We start from the raw sequence: 26,059 nt of genomic DNA on the forward strand, positions 1-26,059 counted from the left end.
ACACACATATAGAACTTTTCATGCTTTGATTCTCCTCCTGAATAAAACTGGTTCCTTGTGTTTGACTTGATTTCTCCAAGAAGCTAACCTGCCTCTTTGTTCCAGAGCCTCTTGGTCAGATTTTGCCCTGTTTGTCTCCCTGAACTTAACTTCCTTCGATGTTTTCCAGAGAAGTACCATGAGACTGTCTCTCCAACTGCCTTCCCTTCTTTTATCTTAACACTTCCTCTCACCCCAAAGCTCTCTAAATATGGTTTTCAACTGTTCTCCGTCAATTGTTCTCTAGATGTTTCTTAATCTGCCATCTGGACTTTGAACTCCTTCAAACCCATTCTTCCATGACCTTTGAGTGTGTCTTTCAAGAAGGTCATCCTCACCTTCCTGTTGGCATCTTCGCTTTCTGGAAGGCTTAAGTGAACTTTGGATTTCATCCCCTTCTCTTCACCTGTGCTTCTGAGTTACCAGAAATTAAATGATCATTCCTATGCTGATGACTTACAGATCTATTGCTGTCCTCCAGATTATTTCCCTGAGTAAATTTGAATTTCAGGAAATTTGAATTTGCAGCTAGCTAGCCGCAGAGGTAGATCATCTCAGGTTTGTTTGCACCGCTACTTCTAACCATAGTCTGTCTCAATCTTTCTGCCATAATCACAGTGAGTTTCTCTCAAATTCCGTTCTTGCTTGGAGTCTGGAATGAATTTTCTGAGGACTTAGAAGTAAATCCTTTTAACTACAAAACACAAGGAGTCAAAGAACGCCTGTCCTATAAAAAACTTAGCTTTCCACAGTGGAAAGCCTTGCCTCAAAAGCTCTAGCAATGTAATAATGCAGATGCTTTAAACTTCATGTGTAGCAGCATGTGAATTGTATTTACATAAACATGGTCAAAAGGCAAGGGAATTATGAATATCTGATGTTATAAATACCTTCTGCAGTTATATAAGCTGACGCCAGCTCATATATCTGGCAGAGGTCAGTGGATCCTGAAGGAGGGCCAGCCATTCCATCAAAGGTACCTTAAGCAATGGCCATCTTCCTGTCTGACTAACTGTCATGCGTTTGTTCCATTAATTGCCGTGACTCAGTGTTTGGGGAAGACTGGCCCTGTGATACAGGTTCAGCTTTGTGGTTTGCTGTTTCAGGATCCTGCGCTTGCTTGAGCATGCATTCTCTGCAACAGCCCCGATCCCGGAACAGGTTAGTTTCTTGAGGGCTGGCTTGAAGCAGAGTCCCTCATCATTGCTGTTGGTCATGGCTTGAAGCAGGGCAATGTCCTGGGACTGGGAGCTTCCAAGGGATGTGCGAGTGAAGGTGAAGTGGGGTCCACACCAGTGCTCACTGTTCGCTCTACTGATGGACTGGGCAACTCTTGTTGCTTGAGCAGAGTTTAGGCTTGACTTCAGGGATGTTACCAGCACTGCAGCTGTAGCTGGTAGGTCTGGTCTGGAGAGGGAGGATGTTGTGAAGCCAGACCTGAAGTTTTCCAGCTGCCTGGTCTTGGTTTGGTGAGCAAGTGATTAGAAGACTCTGGTTCACCTGCCTCAGAGTCCTGGACTTCCTTGATGTCACAGGTACATGACTGATTTTTAGCTTGGTTGTGTAAATGTTGACCTTGGAGTCTTCCTTGGGCTGGTTCTCAGGGATGAGATGGGGCGAGTTTGAGTAAAGCCCAATTTAGCCCATCTCCCAGTGCAAGAGGAGGCAGAGGTGAGAAGGAAAGCCTGATCTGCAGGGAGGAAGAGGGAAGGCTGGTTGTGGAATTGTCCATAACATTCCAACAAATCTTGCCTTCACAGCCAGGATCCTGTAGAGGGGAAAAACAGCTTCCTGGTCCAAAGCTGGGAGTTCTCCCAGCTCATCACAGAGCTGTGGGGACAGGCACATTCTGGAAAGAAGGCACAGGTTGTCATGCTGTTTCTAATCCTGCCATCTAATTAGCTGGAAAAAAAATACTAAAAATATGATTGTCCTTGTGGGGTGTAGTAGAGGAGTGGGATAGGGAAAACCCGCAGAGGGGAGGAGGAGGGACAGGGTATCCCAGCTGTGGCATCCCTCCCCTGTGACAGTTTTCTCCCTCCCTGTAGTGGAATCCCATTTATTCCCCGGCATGAGTAGTGTTGGGTTTCTGCTGGAAGGAGGGCTGCTTGGTCACAGGGCCTCCTGTGCCCCTGGTGCTCAGACCCGTTCCTTGTGGTTAGTGCCACAGGACGTGTGCAGGGCTTTCACATCTCATTCATTTGTTTGTGAACACTCTTTTCTTTGTGTGTGCATTCCTCCTTTCAGACCTTTGGGCAGGCAGTCCCCTGCCTTGTTCAGGCTTGGGTTTGACTGCAGAGATGCCTTTTCTTAGTGTTTGTTCTTCTCTCATGCCCTGTTTTGATTAAAGTGAGAAGCAGCTTCCCACCCTCACCTTCACCCCCCCATTCTCCATTAACAGCATACCCTTTGCTATCTATAGCATTTACCAGCCTGGTAATCGAGAGGGAGGTGGCTTGCAAAAACCTAATGATCGACAGGTGACAACATGAAGGTCCCAAAAGAATTCTGCAACCTCTCTACCTTCTTGTGGCCCATCTCCAGTCAACTAGAGTGTCAAGAGTTGGCAGATGTGATGCAAGGTCCTCTGCTCTGGTGCTTTACAGCTGGGGAGAAATGGAATGCAGCTACTTTTTGACCCATTCTTTGCCTCAAGCCAAGCTGCCCTGGGCAGAAGATTCATACTGTGGGGGGAAAAAACCCAGCAAACACGAATTTTTAGCTAAGAAATGGTGTCACTTGACAGGTCAGTGATGTCTCTTGGCCCATCCATGAGCCACACACAGAGGATGCTCCATAGAAAATGCTACCCTTATTTCTTCACCCCCTTGCAACCCTGTTGGGCTGAAGAGAATTGCTCAGGGCATTTCTCAAGGCCACTTTCCAGCCTCAAACCACTGTTCACCCAGCATGGCTCCACCAGAGGAGTCACAGAGCTGCTTGTGTCCTGCCAGGGACACTGTGATCTGAAGAAAGCCCTCTCTTGGAAGGAATTCCCTGTACTTGAGGACATGAGGTAGTCCAGTAGCGCACGGAGCTGATCCAGGAGCAGATTTCAAGCAGTCTATGCTGTGGCTGGAGGCAGGATCACACGGTGGCCCTCTGCCAATTTTAATTTTGCTGGCAGGGGCAGCAATCAGCAGCAGAGATGCAGTAGCAGAGGCTCTGCTGTGAGGTAGCTGGCGCAGTAAATTCTCCAGGGCCCTGCAAAGGAGGGAGCAAGCTGTGCTGGAGCCAACTATTTACCGCACTGCCATCCAAGCTGTCTGGATTAAAAGTAGTTGGGTAAAAACAGCCTCCTATGCTATGGAGGTATTGCCTGGAGTCAGCCTTGGCACATGCTGGGGTGTGCTTTTTGCCCCCTTGTCTTGCTGATATTTCCCAGCCCTTGCTCCTCCACTGTAAGGCAGTATGGAAAAGTGGATGGAGCAAGGAAACAAGAAGAGGAAATGGCAATGAAAAGTCTCAAAGCAGGGAGAAAAATGCAGAGTTTCCAAGGATATTTTAATTAGAGCAAAATAAAGAAATAAAAGGAGGCCAGAGAAGAGAGGTAAGTTTTGTTCTTGAGTGTCATCTGTGGACAGTTTCCCAGGAGATGTGGTACAGAGTTGTTGCTATGGGATGTGCATCCCAGGTCAGGAGTTGGAGACACTGGCAGTGAGCAAAGGGAAGCTGGCTTTCCTCAGCATCATTGATCCTTGCTCTTCCCATTGCAGGTGGGTAGGCAGGAGAGGAAAAGCACCTTGTCCTGCAGCCAAGGGGGCATCTTAGGGCAGGACCAGCATGGGTCCTATCCAACTTCACGCTGCTGTTGTCAGTATGAGGTGGCATCTCTGGGCAGTTTCAGGGGGACCTGGTCTGTACGCATGCTCCAGCATATTTTGATAGTTGGATCTTCACCAAACTGGCTTGGAGATGAACTGCCCCTTTGTGCCCCCTTGAGGCAGGGGGCTGAGTTGCCCCAGTGAAGAGGAGTAGGACTGTGATGGGTAGGAGGGTTCTGACCGCGTTCACTTGGTGCACCTTGCCCGCATGCAAACCCCTTTGGAGGTGCACCTTGTTGTTCCCCCCTGCCACGGGAGCTGGCGTGTTTTAGCCACCTGTCCAGGCTGGGGAAAGGTCTTCTGTCATGTGATTCAAAAGATTACCCCTGTAAACTCACAACGTGTATCAGTTTGGTTCCCTGGGTCCAAACCTCATTTGAAGTTCCAAGTGTGAACCAAAGCAGACACTGAATTAGTGGTAGTTGTGAGATGACTGACGATGTTGGGGCGTGTGGTGGGCACAGGAGGGGAAGAAAAACCACCCACCACATGCCACTCCAAGAGGGCAAAGGAGCCCTCTTCCCATCATACAAGGGGGTGAATATGTCCATCTTCAGGTCTCTATCTGGCACCTCATTTGTGACCTGGAAGTGCATTGAGAGGAGTTTTACCTAGCACAGGTGAATAATGGTGGCTGCCTGCTGTCTCTTTCTCAGGATGATGTTTTCTATACTTGCAATTCTAGGTGGAGTTGTACTCAACCCTGCTTATTATGGTATGCATAGCCATACAAACACCATGATCCATGAAGTGGGACATGTCCTGGGACTGTACCATGTCTTTAAGGGAGTGAGCGAGCGGGAATCTTGTGACGATCCCTGCAGGGAGACAACTCCGTCTATGGAGACAGGAGACCTCTGTGCTGACACTGCCCCTACCCCAAAGAGTAAACTCTGTCGGGATCCAGACCCTACCAATGACACCTGCGGCCAAACGCATTTCACGGGAACACCCTTCAACAACTACATGAGTTACACAGGTAACAAAATTTCTAACCTTGATTACTCAAGGGGTCACCTCCTCCAGGAACGTAGGATTCTCTCTCTTCCACCTCCAACAGTAGCTCTCCCGGTGCCTTGGGACGTGGCAGGCTTTTTCCATCCCTCCATCCCTGCCAGTCTGTCACTGGACGTGCACCAAGGCTGTTCTTGTCTGCGTGGTGGTGTGCCTTCGTTCTGCAGTCCCGAAGCCACTTTGTTATTACTATTACTGCGACAATGTTGAACCTTTGAGTTGAGCCATCTTTCTCATGCCGCGGCGGGCTGGTGTTCCTCCTGGCAACCCAGGAGGACCAAAACCTGCAGAGCCATTGTCACCCTTGCTGACCCAGCGCGCGACCCCTGCGCGCGGTGGCCGTGCCGGGACGTCGGAGCGGGTGTTGAGCGGGTCGGGCGATGCGGAGCTGCTCAGGCAGTGCCATCTTGCGGCTTTGGGGACACACGACACCACATGCCGCGGCGGGCTGGTGTTCCTCCTGGCAACCCAGGAGGACCAAAACCTGCAGAGCCATTGTCACCCTTGCTGACCCAGCGCGCGACCCCTGCGCGCGGTGGCCGTGCCGGGACGTCGGAGCGGGTGTTGAGCGGGTCGGGCGATGCGGAGCTGCTCAGGCAGTGCCATCTTGCGGCTTTGGGGACACACGACACCAGAGAGTCCTGGCAGGAGAGCCACCGCAGGCTGGTGTCTCTCTAGAGGTCCCCAAACCAGAGCTTGGAGGTCAGGAAGGGTGCACGCTGCCGTGCCCCGCGGGCTGACCCTCAGCCTGGCACCTCTTCCCTCAGATGATGACTGCACCAACACCTTCACCCCCAATCAAGTGGCCCGGATGCATTGCTACCTGGACCTGGTGTACCAGCGCTGGGGCCAAAGCAAGAAGCCCGTGCCCATCCCAATCCCTCCCATGGTCACGGCACAGACGCAAGACTCCCTCAGCATCTACTGGCTGCCTCCCATCAGCAGCGTCATCCACGAGAGGTAAGGGATCTGCTGTTGTGATGGCCTTGGGCTTGCGCAGGAGCCTGCTGGAAGGGACAAGAGACCCCCTATGCTCCAGACCCTCCCTCCCCTTTCCCCCTCGGTCGTCTCCAGCAGAGCCCTCAGACACAAGAGCCTGGCTGCTGGGATGGCCCTGCTGGCATGTGGACTCTCCTTCAAGCCTTCCGCTGTCAGGGTGCAGGGAGGGGAAGCTAAAGAGAGTCAGGAGGCAATGCCAATTCTTAAACCCCAGAGTGCAATCACGGAATGAAAAATGAGCTTCATTTAGCACTTATTGTATAAAATAGCCATTTACCAGGAGGAAATGCAGCCTTGTGGTTAAGGCAGGGAGCTCGAACCGCAAGAGCTGGGTTTCATTCCCAGCGCTGTCATGGACTCGTGGTGTAACTAATGGGGAAGGAAACTTCTCAAGCCAGAGAAACGGTGCTGAGGAACCATAGTTTTTTGGCTGGCAAGCAGTGCATGGCCCTAAGCACTGGGTGGCTGGCTTCCTTCTCCCCAACATTGGGGAGTCACCAGGACCTGGATATACTGCCAGTGCCTCTACACAGCATCCCCTCTTACTAAAACATTTCTGTCACCACCAGATTTTAGGTCTATGCTTTTATTACGGGACCAGAACCATATGTTAAACAGCTCTTGAAATTATTTTAAACCTACTTCGCAAAGCTTTTGCAATTTAAAGAAAAGCAGTGTTTGAGGGCAGCTGGGACAACCCTGGGTCAGCGTTTACTGCTTTATCAAAGAACTGATGCTCCCCACAACAGACCTTTTGTCCAGGGATAACAAAAATGTGAATCTGTTCTCTCTGAAGGCATGAGAGTCTCTTTGGGAGGGAATGGAATGGTTTGGGAGTAGGGAAACATGGATCTAGGAGGCAGATGGGTCTTCAGATCTATCCTCAGCTTTTGCTCATAACTGTCTCAGGAGCTGGTCCACAGTGGGGGTTCTGCATCCTCTGTAACAAGCTTCCAGAGGAAACGACATGAGGCTGCTCTTTATCACAGGAAAGTCTCTTTTTCTTTCCTGGAGAGCACGGTGGTGCCCTCTTTAATTGGCATTACTGTGACTGTCTTGTACTGCAGTAGTGACTGAAGGCAAAACCCTGACATTGGGGTTTAGCAGAGATAGACCCAAGTGCACCCACCCAGCTGCAGACTCCTTGCTCCCGGGAAGTATGTAGTCTGTTAACTCTGCTCCATGGGTAGGGAACAGGAAACTCAGTGGCTCATCCAAGACTACCCAGAAAGCCTGTAGAAGAGGAGGGATTAAACCTGGCTTGTCCCATGGTCACTCTTTTTTCTCCTGTCTTTGACAAAGCAAATTGCAAGCAGGACATACCCAGGGGCTTCCAGAGCTTGCTTAGCTTTGTTTTTTCCACTTCCCATCTGATCCTGCCCGGCTAAACATGGTAACCAGTTGTGAATAGACAAGGCCTTGCCTTTGTCTTCTGTCTGCAGGGAGCAGGACACGGTGTGTGACAACTGTGCAGAGGATGGCACCTTCCGTCAGTATGTGCACGAGGCCTCTTCTCCTCGGGTCTGCGATTCCTCTGGCTACTGGACCCCAGAAGAAGCAGAAGGTAATACACCTCTTTTGCTCTGGCTGTGTATCTTCTGGACAGAGAAAAGATCTTGTTGGGAAAAGAACAAGAAGCTTTTTTCTTGTAGAGAGTGAGATGTCCCCTCTTTGGGAAGGCTCTTCAGTGCAGGGAGGAATTCTAGGTGCCCAGGAGATACCTAGTAACTGCCAGTTGCCTTTGAACAGACAAATACCCCAATTTTAACCCGAGTCATTGCCCAGGAAGGTGTTAATAAGAGATACTGGTCAAAAGGGAGGGACCTTTCATTGAAATAAGTCTTACAACATACATCTTGGGACCTCATCCAAAACCTCAGGAGCATTCCAAGGCTTTGATGCAGCCTTGTCCAAAGGGAGTAAGAGGAGCTCCTTGCTCAGTCCCACTGAGTCCTGGCCAATCTGGGCTGAATGCAGTTTTTTGCTGGCAAGGTGAACCGCAGGGTGTCACAACTTCTCTTGAGCTGACACCCAGGTGCTGATTTAGATACCCACCTTGTGTGCATGCTGGTAGTCTTTTAGGGTCATGCAGCTGCCATAGGAGCTATTGAGCTTTTCAACTTCTCCAAGGGCAAAGTAGAGGATACAGGAGACCAGGAGAAATAATTCCGTGAGCTGGATGTAGTGCATGTGCTGCTGGAGTGCACAGCCACCTGGAGCCAGAGGATCTGTCAGTTCTGTGCATCTGTACCTTAGAGCTAGTGAAGTTGTGGTCAGGGTGGTCACAGCAAAAGTGCAGTTTGGACATTATTACACCTTTGGGATGTAGCCCATGCTTTGAGGAGTATCAGGATGTAGCTGAGATTTTGTGTCTGAAAGCTCTAAGTATCTCTTGCTAGCTTTGAAAGTTAAAGGCTGGGGCGGAATCAAAGAAATAATCAAATTGATGCTTATTCAGTGACACCAAACAAATCAAAGCTTGGCTCATTTATTGTCAGTGGTTCCTGTTTCCCCTCCACCCCCACCTCACCTCCGTTGGATCGACTGGCAAAATAAAACTGCTTCTGGAATTATTGGATGTTGTTTTCTCCTATGCCTGACCTGCAGTTATCAAAAGTGCATGCCTGTTTGGGTGAAAAAGACACAGGTTTTATAGTTTTTAGAAGATGAATATTAAATGGATGCAGCCTTTGAATTGATGCTGGGCCCAAAGAAATTCTTGCAGTGGTTGATGAAGGCAAGGGTATTTTTACTACAAGATGATGAATTCCAGCGATGCTTTCTGAGCCAGAAACCCCAATGCGACATTTCTCCTGCTGAGTGCTCATCCACTGTCAGGGGAGGCAGGCTGGGCACCTGAGGTCACTCTGGACACCATCCTGGATGTCCTAGTGGAAGAACAACCTTCCAGAGCTGCTTCCCTGGCTTGCTTTGGACCTGGTGGCCCCTTCCTGCCTGTGACCTGTTTCAGCATGTGTATATGGAAAACTTGGTCTCTGCCCTTCTTAGCCTATATCCAAACCTATAGAGCCACAGGGATGTTGAGGTGCCCTTGGCAAGCCTTGTGTGCCCATGACCGAGTAAGCTTCATGTCCTCCAGCTGTGTCCAGGCTGTCTCTAGAGCTTGGCACTGCGACCAGTTGCAGTGTGGATACTGTTGTCCCTGTTTTAGAGGGCTGTGAGACAGCAAATCTGCCTGGCCTCCCAGGAGCTAGGAGACCAGTGGTGCTTATTGCTTTCTAGGAAGATAGGGCAGATGCCACCAGCTCTGGCACATGCCTGTAGTGGGTGCAAAGCCACATGGGTGTGCAGCTGTAGCAGAGATGCATAACTGCATATGGGGTACTGCAGGGAGGATTGCCCCTGTGAGGTCACCTGTCCCCTGGTTCTCATCAGCCTCCTCGTCCCTCTTGCTCAGGACCCCCAGATGTGGATCAGCCCTGTGAGCCCAGCCTGCAAGCCTGGAGCCCAGAGCTCCACTTATACCACATGAACATGACGGTGCCATGCCCTCAGCCAGACGGCTGCATCCTGGAGCTGCGCTTCCTCCACCCTGTCTACCCCGACTCCCTCACCCTTTGGACCACATACCTCTCCACAGGCTCTCCCAAGGCACTGTCTGACATTGAAGTCCTGACAGAGCAGGGGGAGTCCATCCATCTAGGCCCCCTGGACACCTTCTGTGATGTCCCATTTACCGTGAAGCTCAATATACCAAAAAAGGTATCCGGAGTCAAAATCTACACCTTTGACGAGAGGATGGAGATAGACACGGCCCTGCTGACCTCCATGCCCCACAGCTCTCTCTGCTCTGCCTGCAAGTTGATCCAGTACCGGGTCCTCCGTGACCCCCCATTTGCAAATGGATCCCCCGCTGCCCCAGCACAAGCACATCGCCAGTTCGTGGACACGTGAGTAACAAGGGTTCTTTGTCACGCGCTGAGTGGGTGGCTGGGGCAGTTTTGATGACCTCAGGTCCTGCCTTTGAACCCCTAGATGGTTTTGCTTGTGTTTTGTTGTTCTCCCCACTCTCCCTACCTTGCCTCCTCCCCAGGAATTACCATGTTCAATGCCATGAGCAAATTCTGTGTTCAGCATTAAGGAAGCTTGTTGCAGACCCACCATGCTAGCATGGTCCCTGCCCATGAACCCAGGCTAACTAGAAGGAGCTTATTAAACCCAGAAACATCAGCACAACCAGTAAAATGACTGATGGAGTACGAAGACACATATCAAACTGCGATATGGCATAGGCACACACACATGCTTTCTATAGCTGTGGTGAGCAAATCTGCTGTAGAGGTATGGCTGTTCCCTCCTGCCCTTTCTTCAAGTTCTCTCTGTTCCTGCAGGGAAGTCACGCATGGGCAGATGTACCACTATCAGGTGCAGGCAGTCTCTGGGACAACCTCAGGAGAAGCCTCCCCACCACTCGTCCATGTCCATGGAGCACCCTACTGTGGGGATGGGAAGGTGACCACGTAAGTCAAGAAACTCAAGCTGTCAGCTGAGGTTCTTTAAGCTGTCAGGTCATCCTGCCCCACAGGGAAGCATTGGGTTGGGCCTCCACCCATGGGTATTTGACTGAAGATGTTGCACTGAATCCTTCCGGCAGACTGGACTACAGAGCTTGTTTTGTGAAATTCCATGTGTACAGGAGATGATTGAGATGGTCTTTTTGAGAAGCAGGGTCTGGATGGATCTGAACATCCTCCATGTTTTGACTGCAGTCCTTGTATTCTGGTCCATCTCAGCAAACTATTGGGGAGTCTGACTGGAACTGGCTAATATAACCTTTTGCACAGGGCACATGGTGGTGGCCCCACAGGAGTAGGTTCCTCACCAAGCACAGTCCCACATGGCATGTTTTAAGCAGAGTCCAAACTGCTCTCTAGAGACCCTAAATTATGAGGGTTGTAACCCCTCTACATTGAGAGACTCTAGTGGTTCACTTGCTCCCTCTGGGGATAATTATGTCAAATTTCAATATTTTAGCTTTTTCAGACTTCAACCTCTAGGTTACTCAGAATCGCTTTCTTTTGAAAACAGTTTGCTTAACAGTGTGAGGCAAGTGGAGAAGAGGAGCAGAAATGGGCAGATAGCAGCTGAGACTGCTTGGCAGGCTTTTCTGTGTTCCTGAGCTGTTGTGGGGAAGGCCAGGCGGGAAGCTTTGCCTGTGAAAGTTTTGGGGTTTTTTCCCTTTGTACCATGTGTGAAAAAGTGAGCCAAAGGTGGGAAGATGGGATACATTGCATCTTTTGTGTTATATGAGGGTGGAGATTGGTGAGCATCACAAGATGTATGTCTGAAGTGGTTTTTTAATCCTTCTGGTTTGGAATACGTAACTGTGCACAAAGAAATAGGTACGAATTAAAGCATTTTTCCTAGCTTTTCCCATCAGGTCTATTTTCTGCAGTATGGGGATAGAACCTTTTCAAGGGAACTGCATGGGCTTTTTTTCCTCATGAGATGCCATGCATGTCATCTGGAGGCTGATTCTTGTCTTGGGCTAACCTTCTCTCTCTCCCTTCTCCTGCCTCCCCCTTCTCCAGCTCCCACTGAAACACCAGCCCCATCTCAGCATCTCCTGCCCTCTCCAACACTTGCTTTCTCCAGCAGCAAGTCTTCCTGATGCTTGGTTCTCTGCTTCCTCCATTGTACATACCTCAATTTTCTCCCATGGTACTTGCCTCAGGTCTTGTAAGAAAGCCACAGTACGATCGTGCCTTCTCCCATATGCTGTGTTTTCAACCTCTTTTTATGCCCTGGCAAGAATATGGTGTTTTCTCACCTCTACCTTACTGCACATGTGGTTCTTCCTCTTCTCCCTGCTTCTGTGGAAATGGAACCAAGATACGGGGTCTTCAGTCATGGTCAGGCAGAGCGCAGGAGTGTTGAGTAAAGGGTAGTGTTAACATGCCTTTTGTCCACTTAGGAGCCTGGAGGAGGAATGCGATGATGGAGACTTGCTGGATGGAGATGGCTGTTCCAGGAAGTGTAAAATGGAAAAAGGCTTCAACTGTGTTGGTGAGTCCAAATGGATTGAGACATTCTTTTGAGGCAGGAGTCAAAACTGTACGTTATTCACACTACTCCTTGGTGCAGGGGGTGTTACACCTCATCGCAACAAACTGTGGATCTGCAGCTGGAGTGGTCTGTGGAGCTTGTCAGTCTCTTGTGGAGGGAAATCCTAATGCTAAACAGCCAGCATGTCTCTGGGACAGGAGGAGATGTATGTGCCTGGAGCCTGATTTGTAAATGGGTCATCCCTGGTCTCCTTGCAGGGGAACCAAGCCTGTGCTACGTCCATGATGGGGACGGTGTGTGTGAGCCGTTCGAGAAGTCAAGCAGTGTCCTGGACTGTGGTCCGTACACACCCGATGGATACGTGGATCTGTGGGCAGCGAAAGCCTATGCCTCCCACCAGGACACGAATTCGTGCCCTGCTTCCTTGGTCACTGGAGAGCCGGTTGTGAAGGTGAGTAAAGACATGGCAAAACAAAACAAAACAAAGACTTTGTGAGCAAAGCCCATGCAGTAAATCTGGGGAGTCTACTGAGGCAAACGCAAAGACTTCAGAGCAGTTGTGCAAGTGTTCATTGAGTACTATACTCCCATGCAGGGAGCCAGTAGAAGACCTGGGCATTTCTCACACCCCTCTTCCAGTAGTCCCTAAGCCCAGAAACTGGGGTGTTTCGTCAGGGTAGGAAGCACCTCCCCTGACCATGCGGTTTACTAAACAGTGACCACCTCCATCCCACAAGCTAAATGCACAACTTTGAGCATGTGGGTAGATTTAAAAAATCACATAAGTCTAATACCTTATAAGGTCATGGCCTGAAAAGATAAAATCATGCATTACATCAACATCTGTGCTGCTCTCAAACTCTCTGATCTGCAGCCAAGGAAAAATCAATGGGAGAATTCCCATCTTTCATATGGGCTTTGGAGCAGGGCCTGGAGGTCTAGGAGGGGATTTCACCTGATCGATGTTAACATTGGGGTGTGTATGTTCTTTCCTAGCAAGCTGAAGAAGGGCGAGAAATATGTAGAGAGGTCATATTTAGCCCTTTACACATGTATTTCTATTTACCTGACAATAAGAAGCAATCTTCTGGAAACCTACAGCAAGATTAAATTGCCCAGATGTACATGTCTAACGAGACGCCTTGGGCTCAGGTGTCCTCTCCTCTAGAATGACACACGTAACTCCCAGGTTTTGTCTGCCAGGCCCATGGCAAAGTGTGAGACACCACAGGGCACTGAATGGCACAGAAGACTGGTATTCAGGCAAATGAATCTTACCTTCAGATCTCATCAGCCCAGTCAAAATCAGGAGGCTGTGGTGTTACCTACCATTTCACAGTTTGGCTCAGCCCCACAGACAGCACGGGGTACTTACAGCACCTCAAAATGGCAAAGGCCTCCTGTACACAGGTGTGGTGGTGACATGCCATTCTTGCTTAGGAACTCACATCCTAGTTGTCTTCATGCTAGGAACAAACTTGGGATGCTTCTCAATGTTTGCTGAATCTACCTTGAGGTTTTGTAGCTGCTGTTTCTCTCACTTTCCTTGCTTCTTTCTGGGTTGAAATAAATTTTTCCTTTCAGGTATGTAAATCCCACCTTCACCACGTGCCAAAGGACCTTTCCTTGGCTGCTTGGTTCCCCTGCACTCCCAGCCAAGCCAATGCTCAGGATCCAGATGAGAAGAGGATGCCACTGGTGGGTGAAGAGGGAGTTTGGCTTAAGGTAAGTGAGGATGTGTGGTTAGGCACTGAAAGATTTGCTTGTCTTTGCCCCAGCACTTTGGTGACACAGACCCATCCTTTTCTGTTCTGTTGGAGCTTAAAAACTGCTCAGATAGGACTTCATAAACTACTGAACTCTTAGCAAACCCCAAATGCCTGCAACTGGCTTTTATGAAGTTGTCCCATTCCCACTGGGAACAGCAAAACCCACCCTGGGGCAGATTGCTGGGAAAAGAGCTGTGCCTGAAACCATAAGCCCATGGAAATGTGTTGAGACTGAGAAACAATTTGCTCCAGACTATTCCCTGCAGTCAAACTGTGCCATTACACCTGAAAAGGGTGGGGACAAGCTGTGTTTAAGGTCCTAGTTGCCTGTGTTCCCCATGCCCGTGAAGAGCGACAGAGGGTAGCTGGAAGTACTCTGCTATCTTGAGGGGTCCTGAGTGCTCCAGGTGGTTGCTGAGCCCCCTGAGCCCACAGCAATCAGCTGTGGCATGCGGATGGTCCTGCCCCCGGTGCCTCCAGACCAAAGGAGGCACTGCTGTGCCCAAAATGTGGTCCTGCAGCCCGATGTGGGCTGAGGGGTTGCCTTTCAGAGAGCACCTGGAGGGTCAAAACTCGCTGTGCCGCCATCAGAGGAGCGGGAGAGAGGAGAGGGTTAGGCAAGTGATTTTATTTTTCTTTAGCAGCAGTGATTTTCTGGCCACAAGCACAGTTCAGAGGCTTTTCATGGCTGTTGCTTGGTGTTACTGGAAAGCTGGGCTCTGGTGTGCAGTTTGAGGGGCACCTTGCCCGGCTTTACTCAAGGCTGTCTGGAGAGGATTCCTTCCCAAGATGCTCAGATGACTTGGTGAATTGTCAAACCTGAGTCAATAAACATGGTTATTGCCTCTGAGGTCCTCTGTCTCTCCAAAGGACTTTCTTTAACTAGTTTTTTTTTTGTTTGTTTTTCTTGTCTGTGTGCTCACAACCTGCTTTCTGGCTTTCTGGCTTCAGTCTCTCCTTTTGACAAATGTGCCTCCTTTTTCCCTTTGCTAGCAAGAAAGCAGCAACCTCCCCCCTCTGCCCTACCTAGATGAAAGCTTGATTTCCACTTCTCACCAGGGGTTAAAGCGTGTTCCAGTTTTATTGGAGCTTGTGGTCAGTTCTCTTCCTCCATGGATGTTTATATTAAAGACTTTCATTACTGGTTCTCTGCGCTCTCTCTAGGAGTGCTATTATTTTCCGCCCATAAAATTATTTATGGACTAGTAATAAATACGCCTTTTTTTTTTTTTCCTTTTTTAATAGGGTTTGCCTGATCGGTAACATATTGGGTTAGGAAAGACAGCTTCTTGCTGACAATTTGCCTAGCACAACCGCCTGCCCGGACAGGAACAGCGCTGCTCGTGCACACGCATACTCATGTGTGCATGGTGTTTTGTGGCCACCAACTCCCATGGCCATTTTAAAGCTATTGCACCTGTGTCACCTGGATTAGAGCCACACCACAAAACTCATCGGGCAGTAGGAATCGCTTCCTACAGCGTTTCTCAAGAGGTGGCACCAATGAGCAAGAGAAAGGCTGGTTCATGCTGTAAGTGGGCTGGGGCAAGAGGGTGCGTGTCTGTGCCACCGAACGAAGTATCTACTGTGCACCTTGGGTCTGCCTGCAGATGGGAATCGTTATGATTTGCAGATCTCCAGCCATGCTTTGTTCTCTGTTTCTAGCACATCTGACGAGGAGAGAAATCAAAATCACTTTTAAGCAAGTCAGGATGTGTAACATGCAGGAAATTAAACAGAAGGAGGGACAGGGAGGGAGGAAAAAGTAAGGAGATAGCCTGCTGTGGCTAAGCACATAATATGTATTAAAAAAAAAAAAAGTTGTTGGTCAAGTCAGCTGCTTTTAGTCTAACTTGGGGACACTGTCCTTCACCTCCAAGTAGATGCACTGTAGGAAGGGAAAGACTAAACCCTTCACTTCAAGCGGTATAGTCCAGGGAAAGCCTCCCCCGACTTCTCCAACCATCTCTCCTTCCCTGAGCAACCATGGGTGAGCACTGCTGGCTCTTCTTCATCTTTCTTCTCTTCTTGCTTTCCTGTTTCTTTTTGTTCTCCCTCTACTTTTCTTACCAAGGGATGTAGTGGGGATGTACATGCAAAAATGTTTGAGCCTCCTGGTCCACCCCTTGCAGCCACGCCAGCCCTGCATGAGACCAAGCCTCAGGCAAGGGAACACGTAGGCAGCGGCTGGGACTTGCTCCTGGGGTGTTTGCTGCCGAGCACCACCCTAAAGTGTGGGAGCCCTGGGCGGAAGCCCAAGGTTTTCTCCTGCTCCAGTGCGTGAGCAATGTCTGGCGTGGCACGAACCACCCTGAGGCTGGGCTGCCATCACAAATCGGGTGGTTGTCCCCTCCACTCCTGCAGTCTGCTTCTTGGGCTGTGCCTGGCCAGCTGGGACTTGTCCTCCTCCAAAATACACCTTCGTGTGAATTTCTGGACTCCCTCCATGATGGCATTCAACAAAAACACTCCGTAGGGTGGATCTTGATCAAAATATTTCTCAGCACTGGGTGGGGGGTACCAGGGTGGGGGAGAAAAACATTTCTATCTTACTTCCAAAGAACATCTGCCCTGCTATGATTGATGCTGTGAGCTTCCCAGATGTCTCCTATAGCCTTCGGGGCTGTAGACAAGCGGGGAGCTGTCAGGTCTCCTAGCAGGCAGGGCTTCTTCCCATAAATCTTTCCACATGCTGGCTGATGGACAGTTTTCAGTTGTTCTGGGTACTGGGTCTGTTATTTGTTTCTTATTTTGCAGTTTGTTTTGGGTTTTTTGGTTGTTTTTGTTGTGGGATTTTTTTTGTTTGTTTGGTTTGGTTTTTTGGGTTTGGTGTTGTTTTTTTTTTTTTTTAATGGAAATATTTTGGTGCCAGGACTGGTAGCTGTGCTAAGTGCCTTGCTTGCCCTGCCAACAATACATGGGGTGGGAGTCAGAGCCTGGTGAAGGGAGGGCATAAAAGGGGTTATCCAGGTCTCGGTCAGGTGTTGCTCAATTTTAAGAACAGCAAATGTAGAAGCTGGGAAGATGCCATAAATTTATGGCAAGGCAGGACTGATACACATGGGGAAGACTAGTGAAAGGCAGAAGTGGAATAGGAGGGAAAGGACTGTGTTTCTGCACCTGTCCTTCTCTCTTCTCTTTCCAACCCATTTGCTGCTTGGCACATCTGCGGTCTCTGATCCCGTAACCCTGCTCCTGCTCTCTCCCCACATGCACTCTTGCACATATGGGATCAGAAAGGCTGTATTTGGCATGCACGCTCTCAGGGTCTCTCTTGCCCTTCTACCCAGGTGTGCTTTGAGAGACCCGTGGTGCCCACCTCGCTTCTGGTATTCCTGGCCTCTGACGGCACCATCCCAAGCAACCAGCGCAAGCCGAGGGTGACCGTACAGCTAAGTGATGTGGATGGGCTGAACCACTCTTTGGGTGAGCATCCTAGGGGCTGTGACACCAGCTCGTGCTGTCCTAGCAGGTACACCAGGAGCCCTCACCATTTCTGCAATTTCTCACTGAGTTGGGTGCTGGTGTCCCGTCTCCCCTTGCACCATCTTCTGCTTCCCAAGCTGGTCTTTTGGGATGTGTGGGGGAGCAGAAGAGGTAAATCAAAAGCAGAGGAAATATCCCTGGAGCTGAGCTAGAGGCTTCTTTCTTTGCCACATCTTGCAGGGATGTATGAACTGTCATGCCAGAACAACCCACTTGTCATCAATGTGACTCAGAGCCAGGAGGACCCGTACCACCAGGTTGCTTCAGTGTGGCTCAACTTCTCCTCCCCGCTCGTGGGCGTCGCAGCTGTGGCCATGCGGACATCAGCTCAGCCTGGCCCTGACCCCACCACCTGCCTCCTACAACATGAAGAGGGACCTGGCCACCCGCCCTACAGGTATGGTCTCGGGGTGCTTCCTGACAGGCACCCAGAGCCCCTCTCTCCTCTGGGACTTTGTACTTCAGTTCTGGAGGTTTTTAATCTACTCGCTGAGTCATTTCATGGCTTTTCTCAGGGGGGTTTTGAGGTCTTATTGGAAAATCCAGTGTAATGAGACTTGATTTGCTTATCTTGCTGCAGGGGGCAAGGTAGGAAAATAGATCCTGTGTGTGGCCTATGCATCTGCACAAAACTGCATTAAAGAACTGTTTCCTGGGGAGAAAACCAAGCTTCCTCTGCTAAGGAGTTATTGCTGAGGGTTGCTGTTGAAGCTGAAATGTAGGCTTCTTCAGCATGAAGATCCATATCCCTCCATCCCAGCCTTCCCCACACTGCAGGACGTGGGCATGAAGCTCTTCCTCCCCCTCCCTCTGCTGGCTCCCAATCTGTTGCAGGCTCCTCACCAAGTTTCACACCACCCCCATCGTAATGCAGCGATAACAATAATAGTAGCAACAGTGCGTTAATTTATTGACATCCGGCATTTGCAGGCGTCTGCCGGTCTTCACAGAGCAGCAAACGAGCCTGCTCTGAGTGGGTCATTGCTGGCAAAGGGACAGGGAAGGGTTGTTGTCCAAGATAGACTAAATAAACAAGGAAGAAAGTGTGCCGAGCAGAGGCGCGGGCCGAAGGAGGAATGAAAGGATGGTGCTCAGCTCTGTCCTAGAGGGGTAGTGGGGCTGACAACAGCCGTATCTGCCAAGTCTGGCTTTGCTTGCAGCTCCCAGGCTCCCTGAAGTTACAAGCGTGCTGATCCAGGGCTCTGGTTCAGCCAGTTACTCAAACCACACCACTGGGAATACTGATTTTGGGTCCAAGCTTTGCAGGAGCTGTGGGGGAGTTAAGAGGAAAAGGCTTTGGCTGGGGTCATCGCGTCACTGCTACTGTCATTTTTCTTCTGTTGATGGCCTTGGATTTACGGACATCCCCGATAATGAATGAGTATGTGTATGTGTCTAAAAGCTTCTGGGATCATGGTACAATTGATTTATGCAGAGTTATGGAAGCCATGAATATACTGCTGTTGCTTTTTACTTTCTTTTTTCTTTTTTTAAGTGCATGTGTGATTTATTCAGGAACATAAATCTTAGTGAGTCAGCATATAAATATTATTCTCAGCCTTACATTAAAGGATCAGCATCCACCTGAAATGCGGTCTGTTTCCTCCTGGTAGCTGTTACAGCTATGTACACACATGCTTCTAAGACCCCAGCCAACTGATGTGGTTTTTCAATTACATTTTCTCATCCTTTAGAATAATTTTGCGCTCTCGTTGCTTGAGAGCTTTCCCCTTCCCCTCAGAAGTGACTGCAAGGAGGAGTAGGCTGACCAGACACAGCTGAGCATCACCTATGGATGGGGAAAAGATCATGTAGGGACAAATAGATAGGAAAGTTGATGGTTTTCTTTGGAAAGTCTCATTATAGTTGAAGCACAAGCCAGTTCCCCTACAGTGAGAGCACACAGAGCTGTGTGCTGTCCCCTTCTCATGGCCACAGCAGGACCCTGCAGTATCCTCCCATTTTCTCTTTCTCCTCTCACTCGTCCTGCGGGCTTAGCTGCAGTGTGCTGAATTGCAGGTTACGCACATGCCTGTAGCAAACACTCGGCATCAATCAGATCCCTAGAGTTTTTGGAGTAGGACATGCTCTTTATACTATTGCTTTTCTGGGCAAAAGGCTTGAATAGTTAGAGGGGAGTTAGGCTTACAGTCTCCAGTAGTCTCACTAATAGTAAAGAATCTGCCTTTTAAGTCAGGAAACATCCAAATATCACCCCCCTTATTATATTCTTTAAAAATCTATTTCATCTCTAAAACAGCAGTATCTTTATTTTTTAAGGGTTATGAATCCATTTCATATAAGGCATATGCAGCCTGAGGGGAAAAAAATCCTCTATAAAAATCCTGGAATATAAAATCTGAAGAGGTTTGACTGTAGAAGATCATGGAAGGTCTGTGTTATTCCTGTAAAGAATTGAATTGACTGTTCACACACACACAGCCTGTACATACATGCACACTACATGCATGTGAGCACTTTTCTAGAATAATCCAAGAAGGGACAGTAACAAAAGAAACAAAGAAATTAGGCTTCCTGACTTCAGTCTAGAAATTCTCATTGCCAAAATAATAAATATAGGACAGCTTGGTAATTCTGTAGCATCTTTTGTCTTGAAGGATCTCAAAGTACTTTGCAGGCTGGGGAAGACAAAGAGATCATGTATCTGCTGATGAAATGCAGCCATCTCCAGGTCAGGATGCAGCAGGCATTTGATACTAGAAAAGTACATCCTTGTTTTGGGAAAAAAAGGGTTGCCTTCTGCTTTTGGACTGTCTTGAGGCACTGAAGGTTGGAAAAGCACTTGCAGACCAAAACAGTGTGGGCTTCCCACCTCGCTACCAGCACCAGAAACCTCTCTTGATTGTCTCTGCCAGCAGCTCAAGACTCTGCTTTCTGTACCCAGTCACCCAAGCAGAAATCACACTTAGCCAGTTTCCACCCAGGAATCTCAAACTCTCCAGCTTTCATCCTTTTCTTTGGATTTTAAAACTGAGCCACAGTCATAGAATCATACAATGGTTTGGGTTGGAATGGACCTTAAAGATTATCTAGTTCCAACCCCCCTGCCTTGAGCAGGGACACCTTCCACTAGACCAGGTTGCTCAAAGCCTCATCCAGCCTGGCCTTGAACACTTCCAGGGATGGGGCATCCACAGCTTCTCTGGGCAACCTGTTCCTGTGCCTCACCATCCTCTCCGTGAAGACAGGCAGTCACTCCTGTTTTCCTTTGTACTGGCTATATACTGAACCAGGGGAACATTGTTAATTTCCCCTGTTACGTTTATTTTTAGCTTGGTTTTATTTTTAGCGTGTTTTGTTTTCTGTTGGCATAGGCTGGGAAATGCCTTGGTGAGTTAACAGGGAAGGTGCTACAAAATGCAATCTGCATGGTGTTTTTATTTCCTGTGTGAATGCCACCCTCCGCTCCCCCAAAAGTGGCTTTAATGCAGCAAGGGGCATTTGGTTTGAATTCCTTTTATGTGGAAAGTAGGTGTCAGGGAGAGAAAATCAGATGGAGGAGGGGGGGTTTGTTTATATATTTTCAATTGCTAAACTTTATTCGAGAGGGTTGTTTTCCCAAGCAGGTTTCATTTGGTTTGCTTTCTTTCTTCCAGGTTCTAAATTTATGCAGGGTTGGTTTATGAGCTACGTCTGTGCTGGTGTGAAAATTTTGGGGTAAAAATGCTGGTGTTTCCTTTTTCCTACTGGCCTAGGGTATTCCATGATCAGGGACCACAGACACTGTGGATGGATGGTTATGTTGGGATCCCAAAGTCCCTCCTGATGGGCTGAGAAATGGTCAGCTCAAGATGTGCCTCCATCCCCAACTCTGTCCTCCCAGCTAGTGTCTGGTCAGGCTCTTCTTGAGTGCACAGCGTGCATTGAAGTTGTCTGCTGTGAGGACAGCACATATTGCCTGGATATCTGTTCCCTGCCTCTCCCAGGCAAACGCAGCCTCCCATGGGCAGCACGAGGCATATCTGAGCAAGTTGTGTCCGTACTGCACCTTGTGCATCCTCTCTCTTTGTCCTTGAGGGGAAAAAACTCTCAAGAACTAAGCCTAGGATCCTGATCACCACCTTTCTGAGGGCATGGGTGCGCTTCAGCCTCTGGCTGTGCCCTGAGATCTATCAAGGTGCCTCTCCCCTAGCAGTAAAGCCTGTTGACCTGCGGTGCTTGTAGGTCTCTGACTGACTGACAGGCAGCGGTGGCCAAGGCTCTACCGTAGGAATTGGCCATTCACTTCAACCAGTGGCTTTAATGTTGAGCTGAAATGTGACAACAGAAACTTTTGGAGGCCCAGAGACCATTTTCATGGATTGTCCCATTCCATTTGCTTTCTGCAGCCTGGTCAGCTTCTTCAATCTAATATGGGCTTTTTTTTAGGATGCTCAAGACATCTTCTGCCTTTCCCTGAGACTAGCCAATCTCACCTAGAAAAAAGTACCTACCAACACAAGTTTTTCACCAATCTGATCTTGAGTCAAATGCAGCAGCTCAACAGCTTTAGAAACCGGATGCTTGGTTTCTCCTCAAGAAACCTCATGGGAAGGGCCACTTGATTTGATAAACTTTCCCTAAGCATGGCCAACCCCTGATACATCAACGGAAGGTGAACTTCAACAAAGAGCCCATTTCCTTCCTGACCCCAGCACAGCTCTCAGTGAGACCCTGAAGCTTGATCTTGATTATTTTAGTCTCTTACCAGTATGGACATTATGTGTCCTTCCTATGCCCAGTGAAGAAGAGAACAAGCGCTGGGAGGCCCTGAGGTTTGCCTGCAGAGCCCTCTGTATGCTACTGCAGGCAGCTCGCCCCTGTTCTGCCCTGCCTTCCCTAAGGCCACATATGGGCACTTGCATTTTTCATAGGAACTGGATTAAATGTATCCTTCAGAAGGCTCTCTTATCTCATGTTACAGGCTGTAGGAGGTGATGAGCCCACCATCTCCCCTGCTGAGCTATATTTATATCTCATAACCCTCTCTGCTGAGAAGTTGCCTCTGATTTTGGGATGAAAGTTGTTGCTTTTGTTCCATCCTTCTCAGAAAGATATAAAAGCCTCCTGACAGCAGATGACTTTTCTGTGTGTATGTGTCTGTAGAGAGTGATCAAATCCTCTCACTCTTTACTCTCTGTCATGATAAACACTTTTTCCTCCTTAAATCTCATAGCACAAGTCTTGCAGTCTAGCTGTGACTTTTGTTTGCAGCTCCCTTTTAAAATCCCTCAGCTATTTCTACATCCTTCTTGGTGGTGGATGTGGGTCAGAAGTGAATTCCTCTGGACAAGAGAGGACGTGGCAGAAATAAGTTGCGGCGTGTTGCTGTGGGGATGGGATGTGGATAAAGGTTGTCATTGGGATAACTGAATATGCACCCTTGAGGAACACACTAGGTATTTGTTGGCTGAACCTACAGTTCGGAAATGTGGTGCGCATACAATGTTTGGCAGGTTGATTGACAGGCAAATGTGTATGGTCATGGATGCATGGAGAAATATGTGTGATGGATGGACAAACTGATCAATCTATATCATATTAGATGGACTAATATAAATGATAACGGCTGTCTGGTGCTGTTACATGGGCCTGAATAACTACTGGTCTTCCTTCACCTCTCCATGGAAGGTCAGAGAACTGTGGTCAAATGCAGGTAGATGACACAGGGTCTTTGCAACAGCTTCCACCCAGGGCAGCCAAGAGTGCAGAGAGTCCGTGACTGCTCTTATAAGGGCAGGCTTTCACCATTTCCCTGTGCTCGCAGAGTTGCTGGGAGGGATTTGGGCTCTAGTGCCAGGCAGGCATGCGTGCTGCTCTCACGATGGGGAGGTGGGCCATCTGCCTTCAGGAAGAAGTCAGGACAACTCTTCTCAGGAATGAGAAAGGTATGATCCATCCTGCCTCAGGTTGGGAAGCTGACTAGACCACACCTGACATCCCCTTCAGCCTCATTTTCTGTGCTTCTATAAATCTGTTTTGGTGTAGCAAGCAACAGAAAATGATGGAAATGAACTGACTGGAAATATCTTAAGATCGATCTGCTCTTGTTTCTTTTTCTTTCTTTGCCACTATGGCTATGGATAGGCCAACAGGACATTTGACATCTTACTGGTGCCTTTTCCTCTGTCTGTGAGGTAGATGACAGTGGATGACTCACAGGGATGTTATTTTTTGCCAAGTTTCTTTTGGGAGTCACGTACAGAAGCAAACATCTTTTCTTGAGGTGGCAACCTCAATGAAGATAGTAATCAAGAAGCATCACCACCGTTGGGTCTGTACACGTAGTCTCATCCCACAAGGATGGTTGCCATTGGATTTACTGGAAAAGTGAGACCTTTCCCCTTCACAAGAAACATGCCTGAAGGGAGAAATTCCCAAGTATTTCCAAAACACCTTTTCTCATTTCCTAGCTATTCTCTTTTGCTAGACCACATTGGTGTAAACATCTTTTATCTCACTGATGTTCAGTGTTACAATCCAGACTCCACCAGGGTACGTGAAGTGACTACTTTTAATCTCAGGATGTTTGGCTGAAGCCTTTACCTTTCCATCAACATCTCTTATAACCCCATAGCTCCAAAAATTTGCACCGTGAGATGAACTTCACATAATAATTTTTCCCTGTTAGAGTTGGAGCTTGATGATAAGGGCTGTTTTAGCAGCAATCTTTGGGTTGAAAGCTTGGGTAGATACTACAGCAATTTAAGGATGATTTATTACACTTTAGTCAGCTGCACTGTATTTTGCTTGCCTTAGCTTGACTTGGGTAAATCCATCAATATTTTCTGGGTTCTGTGAAATAATTGCCATAAAACATGAAATTTCAGGTCTCCAGAATTTGGGCTTTGTCACAACAAAACGATGTCTCCCTACCAGCATTGTCACTGCTGGCTCAACATGCTCCATTGCTGTCAGTTGCCTTCTGCTTTTATTATAGAAAGACGAAGGTTCCCAAAGGAAAAGTTTTGCTCTGGTTGATAGGATTTGTCCCATTTCAGAACAAAGTTCTTATCGTTACAGATAAGAGACAGAATTAAACAAATTTCCAGATCTGAAACTTTCTTTGATGTATGAGTTATGGGGGTAGCTGAGCCCAGAAAATCAGGCAGGCTGGTGCTGATGTGGAGTAAGTTAGGATAAAAACCTTGGTATTTTGTGAAAATGTTGTTGACAAATCATTAGTTTGAGCTTCAAAAGATGCTGGGATAAAAATGGAAAATTTTTTTGATGTTTCATGCAGGGGAAAAAAAAAAAAGTATTGCTTTGTCCCACATCTTATATGGCCTGAATCAGAAATGGCCAAATGTCAGGAGTTTGCAGCTGCGATACAGGAATTTCATTTATCATCAAAAGCAGAAAGAGCTCCTTTATGCTGAGATCAGAATTGGGCTAACTCCACCATTTCTTCATCCAGCTTTCGTTAGGGTGTTCCAGCGGCTGGGAGCAATGATTTATTCCATCATGTTACCCAAACCCTCGTAAGGCATGTGGATCACGATGGGGCCAGGCCACATGGCTTTTGGGGTTTTTTGTGTTCTGCACTTGTACAGCATCAGGCTGAAGTGTGCCCGGAGTATTGTAGTGCTAGTCATGATGATGCTGATGATGTTAAAGGAAGTGATCAAGGCAAAATCTGTAGGTAGCGATGCCAATATATATATATTTTTAAATGTAGTGATATTTTTGAGAAAATCAGATGGCTTTCAGTGACATGTGCCCCTCTTCAGGTCTGGAATAGCAGTACCAGACTTCAAAGCTACATGTGGGATGAGAACAGCTTATTAGAACTTGAGTTGATAGGTCTTGGATCATTTCCAAAATGAAACCTAATGGGTATTTGTGGGATAGGTGAGGTGTTAGTCAGAGAGAAAGTGGCAATAAGTTAGTCATCTTTTGGGGAAAGAGAAAGCTAATTATTTCTAAGATGTATCCATACGCACATAAAGAATGTGTGCATGCGTGCATACACACGTGGTGTATATACAAAGAAATATTTTGATATTATGAACTATAGTTATTAATCCCTTATATGTAACTATGTAACATTTTGTATATATGATAACACAGTAAGAAACTTGCTGATCTCCTGATCTACTTTATACCGTCCTTGCTGTTACATTTCTGAACTGGTGGAAAACCAAAATGGACCCAGTAGTGCTGAAAAGGATTGGTGAACCTTCCACTCATCTCCCAGTCCTGCTTCCCAGCAAGTGGGCTGGGACTTGGCTGGATAATCTCCATGTGCCCGGTGATAAGGAATTTCTTGCTGTGGTGTGTTGCTGAAGTATCAGGTATCATGGTAGGAAGGATGCTGTGGACCAGCTGCAGCTCCCTGTGTGTTCTTAGCTGATGAGGAAGAGGATGGGAGGCAAGAGCAAGGCTGGAAAGAGGTGGTCAGCCCCTTTCACACATGTGTGTGCAGAGACATGCGCATGAGGAGGTTTAGGCTCTGTCACGGGGAGGTGGAGTTGAGGACCAGAGCATGTGCTGGGGGCACAGTGAGGGAGCAAAGCAACTGACTGGAGAAGGTGACTGCAGGAGGGGAGGGGAAAGGGGTACAATTGGTACCAGATGCCCTCAGAAGCTAATGACCTGACAAACGCTGTGCTCATAAAACAAATTCTTTAAAAAGGAAGCAAATGGAAATATAAGCTAGTGAAAGAATTTGCAGCAGCTGCCCTGAAACCATTTCTCACTTCATAAACAGGTCTGCATTGAAAAAACAGCCCCTTTCTTCTTGTTCTCCTTTGTGGTCCCCTCCCGTGCCCACCAGCTCTTTCAGGGCTGTGGCCTGCAGGTTTCCACCATGTCTTTGGCTCAGTGGATTTGTCCAGAGTCAACAGCACACTGTGTTCCCTTAATGTCCATGTCAGCACTAATTTTTTTTTTTTTTTTTTT

The 26,059-nt window shown here is 48.2% G+C and overlaps 1 protein-coding gene across 1 annotated transcript in view; it reads left to right on the forward strand.

Annotated features, from left to right (window-relative positions):
- LOC104510843 (pappalysin-2-like) overlaps positions 1-26,059 on the forward strand; it is a gene marked incomplete at its 5' end in the record, with an annotated part of 89,605 nt that overhangs the window by 27,902 nt on the left and 35,644 nt on the right. Inside the window, 9 exon segments of the mRNA XM_010153221.1 lie at positions 4,549-4,842; positions 5,645-5,837; positions 7,319-7,440; positions 9,295-9,787; positions 10,229-10,357; positions 11,812-11,903; positions 12,161-12,354; positions 16,963-17,098; positions 17,339-17,555. Coding sequence (XP_010151523.1) covers positions 4,549-4,842; positions 5,645-5,837; positions 7,319-7,440; positions 9,295-9,787; positions 10,229-10,357; positions 11,812-11,903; positions 12,161-12,354; positions 16,963-17,098; positions 17,339-17,555 — 1,870 coding nt within the window.

This window comes from Eurypyga helias, unplaced genomic scaffold (assembly GCF_000690775.1).
Source record: "Eurypyga helias isolate BGI_N326 unplaced genomic scaffold, ASM69077v1 scaffold18000, whole genome shotgun sequence".
Lineage (NCBI taxonomy): Eukaryota > Metazoa > Chordata > Aves > Eurypygiformes > Eurypygidae > Eurypyga > Eurypyga helias.